Source organism: Pundamilia nyererei, unplaced genomic scaffold, assembly GCF_000239375.1.
Source record: "Pundamilia nyererei isolate P.nyererei 1_Seehausen unplaced genomic scaffold, PunNye1.0 scaffold00027, whole genome shotgun sequence".
In the NCBI taxonomy this organism is placed as follows: Eukaryota; Metazoa; Chordata; class Actinopteri; order Cichliformes; family Cichlidae; genus Pundamilia; species Pundamilia nyererei.
The window spans coordinates 1,229,741-1,241,922 of NW_005187428.1; the positions used below are offsets into that span (position 1 = coordinate 1,229,741).

The window sequence follows — 12,182 nt, forward strand, 5'->3', positions numbered from 1 at the left end:
TTAAATAAATATCGTCAAATAATCGTGATCTCAATTTCAGTGAAAATAATCGTGATTATCATTTTTGCCATAATCGAGCAGCCCTAATTCAGCTAGTGAAATGTTCAACAAGCGGACAATTTTACTGCTGCAAAGCAGAAGTTAAAAGCATATTACTTACAGCTGGGCAATCTTGCTGTATTCCTGCAATGTCAGAAAAAAGAAAAGGCATTTTACTATGCAAACATTAATAATTCAGCAGTAAATATATGCATATATTTTTTAAGCCAACAAAAATGATCTGACCATGATGAAGGCCTGGTCCTTAAAAGAGTTGTCGCCTCTGGTGTCAGCCAGATTCTCCAGCATGTGAAGGCCTTGTTGGATGGATTGAAGGGAGCTATGGAGGTGGCAGAGTTTCTCCTCTAGTCCCCCCAAAACTCTGTTCTCTTCCTTCTTCACACACTGAAGAGCCAGTTGCTCCTCCTGCTCCAAGGCCTCTTTGATGGTACTGTACTGCTGCTTCACTCCTGCTTGTGCTTCACTCAAAACCTCCTAGACAGACACAGTATAAATATATGTAGTAGTATTGCGGTAGTATTGCATTTCTTTGCTGTTAGTTATTACTCATTTCCGATTACTAGTACACCGTACAACACTTCAGAAATGCAAAGATTTCAACGTAAGATGCTTTTCCAGTCTATTTAAATTTCAAACATGGCATTTTTATGTTTTCCTTTTTTGTATTAACTGGTTTCCTCAGCTCAAAATAAAATCCAGATTGAGCAACAGAAATGACTCAAGGCTGCCTCCTAAGAGTCGGAAGGAAGTGGCAACACTCGGTAAGTCGTAAACAGAATGGTCTCTGCAGAAGAGTTTGCACGGTCAAAATAACAGGCAGGGAGACGGACATCTGCATGGACCCTCACAGTCATGGTAACATTTATCCCACTTGGACTTTAGCATACTTGCAGATGGGAAAAAGAATTACTTTAGTACGGCCACTCACTTCAGTGTTAGATTCTATTTAAGAGTTGCTGCAACTTAATAAAGCTTTGTGCTGCAATGTAGCACCCTGGGACTAGTGCCCTAAAAATACAAAAAAAAACAAACAGCTCGTCAATTAATCACTTGAATGAATGAATGACTATCACTCAAGGAGAAGTATTTAGTTGGGGGCAGCAATCAACCATGTAACCCTAACCTAAAAACCTTAAGCTTAATTTCTTTACATTCTCAAACAAAGCCGCCTAATATTTGTATTACTTGTATAAAGTCTTCCTATTCTGACATGAAACAAAGAACTGGAGAAGTTTATTAACTAATTTTAGCCAATTATATGCACTTCTATAAAAAACCCTTAAATTTCAATGCAATGGGTGTGAAAGAAAATCTCTTGTAATTCTTAGCGGCTAAGCAGAACGAACATATGTATATTTAACAACATACTTAGCCAACTCACTTTGAAAGTCTCTTTCTTCTGAGCGAGCTCAGTCACTCGGTCCTTCACTTGCTGCTCAGCCTCTTGCAGTTGTTTGATCTCTTCTTTCAGGTTTCCCTGAGGAAAAATGTCCACAAAGATTTAAAAACAAGTCACGAGTCTATGGCTTTGATTATATCTATATTTAGCCACAAGTGCTGTATGCTCACAGCTGGACAGTTACATATTTTTTGTTCTTCAGGCTACAGTGGGGCAAAAAAGTATTTAGTCAGCCACCGATTGTGCAAGTTCCCCCACTTAAAATGATGACAGAGGTCAGTAATTTGCACCAGAGGTACACTTCAACTGTGAGAGACAGAATGTGAAAAAAAAGTCCATGAATCCACATGGTAGGATTTGTAAAGAATTTATTCGTAAATCAGGGTGGAAAATAAGTATTTGGTCACCTCAAACAAGGAAAATCTCTGGCTTTCACAGACCTGTAACGTCTTCTGTAAGAAGCTTTTCTGTCCCCCACTCATTACCTGTATGAATGGCACCTGTTTGAACTCATCATCTGTATAAAAGACACCTGTCCACAGCCTCAAACAGTCAGACTCCAAACTCTGCCATGGCCAAGACCAAAGAGCTTTCGAAGGACACCAGGAAAAGTCTTGTAGACCTGCACCAGACTGGGAAGAGTGAATCTACAATAGGCAAGCAGCTTGGTGTGAAAAAATCAACTGTGGGAGCAATCATCTGAAAATGGAAGACATACAAGACCACTGATAATCCCCCTCGATCTGGGGCTCCACGCAAGATCTCATCCCGTGGGGTCAAAATGATCATGAGAACGGTGAGCAAAGATCCCAGAACCACACGGGGGGACCTGGTGAATGACCTGCAGAGAGCTGGGACCAAAGTAACAAAGGTCACCATCAGTAACACACTACAACGGCAGGGAATCAAATCCCGCAGTGCCAGACGTGTTCCGCTGCTGAAGCCAGTGCATGTCCAGGCCCGTCTGAAGTTTGCCAGAGAGCACATGGATGATACAGCAGAGGATTGGGAGAATGTCATGTGGTCAGATGAAACCAAAGTAGAACTTTTTGGTATAAACTCAACTCGTCGTGTTTGGAGGAAGAAGAATACTGAGTTGCATCCCAAGAACACCATACCTACTGTGAAGCATGGGGGTGGAAACATCATGCTATGGGGCTGTTTTTCTGCCAAGGGGACAGGACGACTGATCCACGTTAAGGACAGAATGAATGGGGCCATGTATCGTCAGATTTTGAGCCAAAACCTCCTTCCATCAGTGAGAACTTTGAAGATGAAACGAGGCTGGGTCTTCCAACATGACAATGATCCAAAACACACCGCCCGGGCAACAAAGGAGTGGCTCCGTAAGAAGCATTTGAAAGTCCTGGAGTGGCCTAGCCAGTCTCCAGACCTCAACCCCATAGAAAATCTGTGGTGGGAGTTGAAAGTCCGTGTTGCTCGGCGACAGCCCCAAAACATCACTGCTCTCGAGAAGATCTGCATGGAGGAATGGGCCAAGATACCAGCTACTGTGTGTGCAAACCTGGTAAAGACCTATAGTAAACGTTTGACCTCTGTTATTGCCAACAAAGGTTATGTTACAAAGTATTGAGTTGTATTTTTGTTATTGACCAAATACTTATTTTCCACCCTGATTTACGAATAAATTCTTTACAAATCCTACCATGTGGATTCATGGACTTTTTTTTCACATTCTGTCTCTCACAGTTGAAGTGTACCTCTGGTGCAAATTACTGACCTCTGTCATCATTTTAAGTGGGGGAACTTGCACAATCGGTGGCTGACTAAATACTTTTTTGCCCCACTGTATGTTCTTCGCCACTTTGAATTTGAAGCAAAGTAGTTTGAGCAGATTCTCCAAAATATAAAGTCCCAAGAGGTATTTTGAGAAAAGCCTAAAATGATGAGGGTTATTTTTAATAAGCTGGTAGCTTAGATCAACTGAAAAACATTATTTTGTACTAAATTAGATACAAATGGCTGTTGCTTGTAAAACCATTAAGGTATCCCTCTAAATCTCTGATTGTCATGTTCTCAACTTTTTGAACCATATACATTTTCCATGTGAATAAACAGACCTGTGTTTTCTCTGCTAGGGGCAACAGTGTAAATTGGAAGATAACAGACTTCCTACAATACATCTAGAAGTTACATGACGAATGATTAGTTAAAAATGGCTGTCAAAATAGCAAGTAAACTCATAGGAACGGTCATTCTATATTCAGATAATCCGCTATCATAAATGGTCAAACAAAAGACTGAAGATACATGACCACCCAGAAAGACAAGAGAGACAACTAGATAATTTTGAATAAAATTAAGAAACCAAATATCAGGAAACAGAAGCAAAGATTACTTTAGAGACCGGCTCACCATTGCCAAATATAACCCTGCTTACAGATCATTATGGGCACAAAAAGTGATTACAGTGGTAATGATTTTGTTTGTTGCCTATCTGCCTTGTGTTTGTGTGTTAGACTGCGTTATTCTTGCAGTGTTTGTTTTAACGTTATGCTTGTCGAAACAAGCAGATGAGTTGAAATATTTTTGGATGTGTGCTTCTTTTATACTCCAGGGGCGCATTAACGCAACCAGTCCAAAGTTAACCCAGCTCAGCACCTCATCTTCTGATATCTATCAGATCAAATATTTCAGATGCTCGGTCACTGCAAGGGATTTTCCCACAAAACACTATATTTTTGTTTTTACCCCATGTGTATCTGTGTAATTATTCCTCATCCGATTATCTTCAGGTACTATGCATTGAAATCAGATCTCACGTGCATTAAGTCAGCAGCACTCACCCTGAGCTCTCTCTCTGCCTCCCTGATGCTGACGCATTCGTGGTCACGATGGGAACCTATGACGGTACACACAGTGCACACACACACTGCACACTGCCGACAGTAGATACGGTTTATCTCGTGGTGATCCTGACACCTCCAGAGGGAAATGTCTTCCACTGGAGAAACCAGGGTGTGATTTTGGAAAACTGGGGTGTCCAGGTGGGGCCGCAGGTGCTCTGAACACATGGAGGCCCCGCACACCAGACAAGTCTTCACTGCAGACTGACACCGAGTTTTAGGACAATAATGACAGGGCACAGGGCTGGCGCTTTTGTTTTCTGCCCTGGAGAAGATGCCAACATGACTTGAGGATCCTGAAGCAGGTAAATTAATTTTGCTTGGAATCGGAGATGACTTGCCAGCATGGTGCACAGGAGGCTTATCTTTTCCAGGAGTTGAGGGTGCAGGAAAACTGTGAGAGGTGGGAGTTGACAAAGGCTTCTTTGGTGTCACACATACCCCAGTTACTTGCGGGTCTTTCTTGGGGGTTGCAGGAGGAGGTGCATCACATATGTCGACTTCATTGTCAGAGTCATCCAGTATGATGGCCTTTTCTGATTTATGCTGGACTGAGATGGCTTGTGGCCCACCGCTTGCAGATGCTCCATTGCTGTCAGAGTTCTCCTCGGAGGTTGAGCCATCACCCTCTTTAGATTGGGAAGATTCTGGTTCTACTACTTTCTTAGATGTTTCCACGGCAGTTGACTTCCCAGTGTTATTTGACAAGGAAGTGGTGGGAATCTCTGTGTCACTGGGCCATGCACGGGGGCTCTCGACAGTTGTTCTCTTTGCTTCAGGCTGTTCAGGTACAGGTGTGCTGGCCTTCCTCTTTCCGAGGAGTCGGCTGGTGAGCGATGGCCTCCTTAAACTCGAGTCAGATGTACTTTCTTCATTGTTACTGGTGGATGAACCTTAAAAAATGCAATAAAATATAAGTAAAACTGTTTTTAGAGAAGGCTGAGTTTGTACTAACTACTTAGGAGTTCTGTGATGATGTTGCCTTGTAAGGAAGGAAGGTAAGCAACACAGATGTAACTGTTCAGTGCATTAAAGGTTTAAAGGTGCTGCTTACACTCATGATCACACGTCAGAAACAGACTTTTAACCCTGCTGTCTATTTGCTTTAAAAGAGTTCAAACTTTGATCTCAGAGTTTTAATTGGACTTTGATCTGTGACACTGTAAACAAATGCCGAACACTGCTCCCATTAAATTACACAAGAGCTAATGCTTTGTTTAAAATATTCTGTTTTAAACCTTGTGACAGCAAGAAACAAAGGAAATTTGCTCAAGAACTGTAATACAATCAAATTCTGAGGTACCTGTATTTCACTTGAGTGTTAAATGTTATACTACTTCAATTAGACTTTATTTAAGAATGCATTATGGGTTTTTACTCCCCCAACTTTTATATGAAAGGCATTTTACTGGTGATTACTAGGTGAATAAGTTATTTAACTATTTACAGCTTTCTCGCTCTGTGTTAGTCCTGGCAACCAGGATGTACCTCGTCTTTCACTCGTTGTCAGAAGGGTTAAGGGATAAGCTCTAACACTCCCGTAGGCCTATGTCGGATAAGTAGTTAAGAAAATGGATGGACATTGAAATGCTGAAAATTGTTGCTTAGTACTCAAATCTAAATCTAACAGTCTCACAAAAACAGTTAAATATGAATATTTCTAACTACGACAGATTAGAAGATTAGAGCCCAAATGGTATAGCAGTTGGCAATGATGTATAATGTATCATAGATAGAGTGGTAGTCCTCTGTCTGTTGTCCTTTTTAACAACATAATATAACACCAAAGAAATGCTAGAAATAGTATTATTGATTTTCTTTCCTGCAGGCTCCATCCACTGTTAAGCACATGTATTTGTTTACCTTTATTTACCAGCACATCCCATTGAGATCAGATTTGTTTTACAGATGAGACCTGGCCAAACAACATGACACAAAACGCAACAACTTAGCGCTGTTTGCAGTAGGGATGTGCATGCCTACTCGACTACATGACCAACAGACAAGTGGTGCCTTCACCTGAAGCTGCCACTGGTACAATTGGGCTCTAAAAAAAAAAAGACACCAAAAATATAGTCTTTTAACCTAAACTGCGAGTTCTTCATTTCACATAATCCATCAATAAATGAATACAATCGAAAAATATGTTACTTTATCTGTCACTGGTCATACATGCACATAACAAAGTTCTGGTTTGCTAAAACCTTTTTTCCCGCAAATTAAAGATTAGACCATCATGTGCTACTAGTTTTATAGTACTTTTACGTCCCCTAAGGTTGATCAAATGGTATCTTCCATTTAGAAAGCGCAACCTATTTGCTATTTATTAAGGTCTTTGGATTAGAAGTAAACTAGTGAACATTTACTAGCTACAGCTAGAATGCGATTATAAGTATGCAGTAGTCTGTCTAGTTGTCTAGTTTACAGTACTGAACATATGCGTAACGCCCATTTTGCTTGTGAGCGGGAGACCTCTGACGTTAGCAGCTAGCTAGCATTAGTTTATAATCCCGCTTTCACGTTTGTAGTTTTAAGGGCCGTTATTTCACTCGTCCGGTTACAATTTAAATGTTAACCTAATCACCTTAACAGTACCTGCAGTGCTGCGAGGCTGTGCTTGTCCTCGGGGAGTTGGTGACCGTATCAAACTGCTATGAAACGGCAAAGTCTGGTACTCGGTTTTACACCTCCACTCCGGACAATGGTACGGCCCGTTCGGGTTAATGCTCCACAAGTCTCCAATGCATCGCTGGCAGAAACTGTGGTTACACTTCAGAGTAACCGGGTCCCGAGTCAGCTCGTTGCAGAGAGGGCACCTCGCTGGAGTATCCAACGATGCTCCCATTTTGTTTTGCCCTGTTTAGTTTCTATTTCCGCGACGACATGCAGCAGAGGCGGAGCCAGATATTTGAATCTCGCTTTCCCCCTTTGGCAGGGAGTTAAAGGTACAGTCTGTCGAATGCAGATGCATGCAGATATGATATCTGCTCTGAAGTTTGATCTTAATTTAATTAGCACTTTTTTACTCTACTTAAACACTGAAGCGCTTAATACAACATGCCTCATTCACCAAGTCATCAACCTTCTTAGATGGCCTGCTCTCCATCCAGTGCTACACCACCCAATTTAATATCTCAGAAGATGAATATGAATACAGCCTTTTTATGCCAAGCTCATTCTGTGGGATATCTTTTCCACAGTGTGCTCTCTGTCCCGCATCTCTCCCCTCAGCCCCAACCTTCCCCCCAAAAACAGACGGCTACACCTTCCAGAGCCTGGTTCCACCAGAGGTTTCTTCCTGGTAAAAGGGAGTTTTTTTTAATTCCCACTGCTGCCAAGTGCTCACTCTTAAGGGTTTATCTGAATTTTGGTGTTTTTTCATTATTGTTGTAGAGTCTTTACCTTGCAACATAAAGCGCTTTAAGGCAACTGGGTCTTTTATGTTGTGCGATATTTTAAAAAACTGAAATGAAGTAGGCAGCACTTTTTTATCTTTGTCTAGAATATCTCAGATAGGATGCCGAGGTATAGGACTGTATTGGATTTTTTCCCCTCATCTCTCTGTTCCACAATTTAAGACCTTTATCATGGTTTAAGTCCATAAGTCCAATTCTCTGCCCAGTGGGTGAACTTGCAAGTCACCACAAGGTCATAAGCTGTACTTGAGCAAATATGATGAAAACTACCCCAAAGAAAAACCACTGAGGTGACAACAGATACCCAGATACTGGTTTTAACTGACTTAAGTTAGTGGAAAGAAATTCTCAGAGTATTTGGGGTTTTTTGCTAGTTATTTTTTTTGATTTCGCACAAGGGTAGGTATGTCGTAAAGAAACGAAAGAGTTTCATAATATGCTCTAAATTGTTAGAACTGACAAATGTGTTGAAAAAGAGATGAAAAAAAGTTGATTATCAGACAGAACAGCCACTGGAAATAAGTTACCAGAATTCCAAACAGTAAGACCATAAGAAAAATAAGACTATATGAAGAGCTCCTGTTATCCTTATTTACTTAGCAAGGGTGTTGGAAAAGTTGAATTTAAATGACCTATACATGTCTTTGGCATACTAATGCAAAAGCTGTACACACATACTTTGTTTTTCTGATGTATCCCACATTGTCCCACACAAACACACGCTTGCCCTACTTTTAGTTTGTTGGGAAATTGCCGCCCTAGTTCCTGTGCAACTTCCTTCCAGTTTTTCTCTTCGTTTCCTTCATGACTCATCCTGTTGCAGCGAGTTTGACAGAAACTATATTTTACATTAAATGATCTGTGTTTAAAAAGAAAAAGAAAAGAAAAGAAATGTACAGTGACAGAAAAGCTCAACATAACACTTGATCATTCAGTTAAAATAAGAATTACTGCAGTGATTTTACGCCCTCACACACTGAGCTGCACTGGAATATAATTAAATCTAAATGAAGCTATTCTTCATCTCACCCCCGTATACCCCACAGATTCCCATAAGGCACATAAGCCATACACAGCACAACTCCTGAGTTGAAAATCTGGCAGTACTGAGTGCTTGAAGTCTGAGCTGCCATAAGGGGGTTGTTGGTGTTACTCCTTAAAACACTAGATGGGAACAATAATTCTCTTCTTTCTTTCTTTCTGCGTGGAATTTCTTTTGCTTTTGCGCTCAAAACATGTGAGACGGATAAAAACGGACTATTGTGAGTGAGAGGTTAATCTTTCATAATCTCATAGTGGTTGTAGCTCTCAAACATAACTGCATTTTTCATTTGGGTTGCCTACAACATGAAGTGAGACGTGGCCTTTTATGGCAGCTGAATTATTAAGGAAAGTATTTGGGAAAAAACTATTACCCTTTTACATTTATAAATAAATAAATAAACATAAATATAAATAAGGAAATACATACATACATTTATTTTCAAATACTAATGCAACTGCTAAACACTCTATAATTTTCCTTCTTTTAAATCTAAATTTGTTCTTTCAAAGCTTTTATTTTGTAGTAGCAGCTTTATCTCATTCATATGATAAAGAGTTCAGTGTACTGGCTCCTTAACTTCTATTTGCATTTAGTTTTTTTTAGAGTGTAGCTGTTGCAAAGAAAATTTCCAGAAACAAGACCTGACCCAAGTGTACCCCGTGCACTTGCAGATGTGACCATATCACTGATGTAATTCTGTTTCTTTTCAAAAGAAAAATTATAATTATGAAAGAGAACCCTATTGAAAAATGCAGTCCCTTAAAACTATGACACTGGTTCGATATTAGTTCCTTGTAAGTCCCAATCCTTCAAACAGCAATTCTTTCTGCCACTCTGTGCTCCTGGAAAATGAAGGAATGATTGCAAAACCAAAACAGGAAGATGGTGATTGTTTGTTTTGTTAGTAGCTATTGAAAGCTTACCATAGATTGGTTGGATTGTAAAACAACTGGAATAAGTGTGGAAATTCTACCTGCAAAGGAAGAGCAGCTCCAATATGGAGTCAATTAAGAAGTTTAAAGCAAGTGTTACATTTTTAGTGTCACTGAGTTGAGCGAGTCCACTTGGGTTTGAGTAAATTTCATCACTAGAGCCTGAAAGTGAAACTCTGCATAGATGTCCATGTACCCATTAATCTTTTGTGACCACACTGACTTTTCTGCAACACTGTACATTACAATGCACCCATTATGCATTCATCCATACCATATCCCTCCAATAGAGCTCTTTGATCCTAGATTACTGGCTGACTTGTACTTCTGAGTTTGTCTAGTAGTAGAATTAAGGCCTGTCTTCTGTTTAACCAGCTCCTAGTTTGGATTCCTACTCTTCCACAAAATGTCTTCTGTCCTACATCTCTCCCCTCACCCCCTGCTGGTCACCACAGATGGCTGTCTCATTGTAAGGTCTTTACCTTAAAATATAAAGTGCCTCGAGGTGACTGCTGTTGTGATCTGGTGCTATATAAATAAAATACAGTTTAATTGAATCCTTCTTCCAAACTCCAAGCAGATTTGAACAAGTAATAATGAGACTTACTAACCATCTAAATGTATACAATGCAACAGAGAAGCCCAAGTCCCAGGAGAAAAGATGCTCAAAAGTGAGTTAGTTTTAGTTTTATTAGTAACTAAATCTGCATAACCTAAACGATACAGTGGGTAAATGAACGGACAGGGGGGAGGGTGCAAGGCTGCTTTAGCCATCTAAACAGCAGAGAATAAACCATAATGTGTATTTTTTATTATTATATATACTGTCACATGTCTCATCCATTTACATGGTTTGCCCTTTAAAAACTTCATAGCTTTGGTTAAAATAATAAATTTTAAAAAGCACAACAGAGATTTACAGTGAAAACCTTTATTAAGTGTTAATATTATTTTTTAAGGAACCTCTTCCAATGCTGTAAGTTAATCATCTTTTCCATATTTGCTAATTGGCATCTACAGAATATCTATTTACACAAGAACACACCCACAGGTGAGGCTGGGACAGGCCTTACTAATTCATTATTACTTGAGTTCAATACTCAGGCACACCAGTCACCCCACGTTATACTCCCACCCCCTTTATGTTACCCTGTATGTCCCAACAAAGCAAAGAGACAAAAGGAGTCAAAGAGGGAGAAACAGAAAGAGACCTGGACTAAGACATAGACCCACAGATTTAGATTAACAACAGGACAACTGTGTGTGAGGCTGGCATATTGGTTCACTAGACCAACAAACTATTGCACACACCACATTCACACCAGCACTCACATACGTGCATGCACTCCCTCAAATACCCACTGACCTCCTTACGGTATGCACTCATACAGAACCACACAGTCATACAGTAGCTAGGAGTCCTGCAGCAGTCCTAATAGCCACCATCACAGTGTAGATACACAAACTATAAAATATTAGATTTCTTCTTAAACTGAAGCGCTGTGCAAAGTTAGCTAGCGGGGCATTAAATGGACTTAGTTAAAATACCTATAACATCTTAAATATTTACTGTACATACTTTGTAATACAAGTTGTGTCTGTTTTAGGTGACAATATTCTTATAAAAGAGTCTTAAATATCCTTTTCTCTAGTAAAGTGAGGGGGAACAAGGGGGGTGGGGGCACATAAGCAAATAAAACTCTCTTTTAAGTGTCAAACCTAAACACAACAGATTTACATAAACCCGATATTATCTGAAAATGAGAAGTTTCTTCTTTTCACAAATAAAACATGATAGGCATTCTGACGTTGACACACACAGCTAAGTGTTAACATACTTTAATACTTGTAATTACAGAATTTTGTTTATTTTTTGTTTGAATGTAAAATCTTGTGTATGAGTTGTAGTCAATGTTCCCTCTAAGCTGCGCGGGTGCGCAATTGCGCACTGCTGGCACGGTCTCTGCGCACAGAAAATCTGCGTTGCACACAGAAATAAAATCTAACCTGAATGAAATTAAAATGAATACTTTAACAATTCTGTTTTGCCGTGTTAGTCAGTAAGTACTGGCTGCTCCCGTATGGGATTACAACGATGCCACCTTATCCCATAGTCCAGCCAATAATGTGATTCACATTTGTATATACAAAGCTAATCAACGTCGCTGACAGGCTATGACAGCGTCCTTATGTGCCGACACCGGTGTTTTAGCTAGCAAAGCGGCATGGCGTCAATGACAACGTGTACAACCATTGGAGATGTGAGCAGGACAAACGGAACAATTGACGGAAAAAGTGTTGACTTTATACCAGTTTTTAAATTGTGTTGATAGGCCATGTAAAACCAGAGTTCTGATAAAAATATCTGCAATGTTTGGTTTTCTTCCTGAATACTATCGTTGTTTATATTTAGTGCAGGAAGAAAGGTAAAAACGGCGTTTTATAAGGAAAACGCTCGAAAGC

The 12,182-nt window shown here is 40.0% G+C and overlaps 1 protein-coding gene across 1 annotated transcript in view; it reads right to left on the reverse strand.

Annotated features, from left to right (window-relative positions):
• The window catches only part of LOC102192961 (E3 ubiquitin/ISG15 ligase TRIM25), a 9,614-nt gene extending 2,400 nt beyond the window's left edge, over positions 1-7,214 (reverse strand). Inside the window, exons 1-5 of the mRNA XM_005728052.1 lie at positions 6,922-7,214; positions 4,267-5,219; positions 1,442-1,537; positions 286-534; positions 161-183 (exon numbers count right to left, since the gene is read on the reverse strand). Coding sequence (XP_005728109.1) covers positions 161-183; positions 286-534; positions 1,442-1,537; positions 4,267-5,219; positions 6,922-7,171 — 1,571 coding nt within the window. The 5' untranslated portion in view covers positions 7,172-7,214. The remainder of the gene's footprint in view (positions 1-160; positions 184-285; positions 535-1,441; positions 1,538-4,266; positions 5,220-6,921) is intronic.
• Between the last annotated feature and the right edge of the window lie 4,968 nt (positions 7,215-12,182).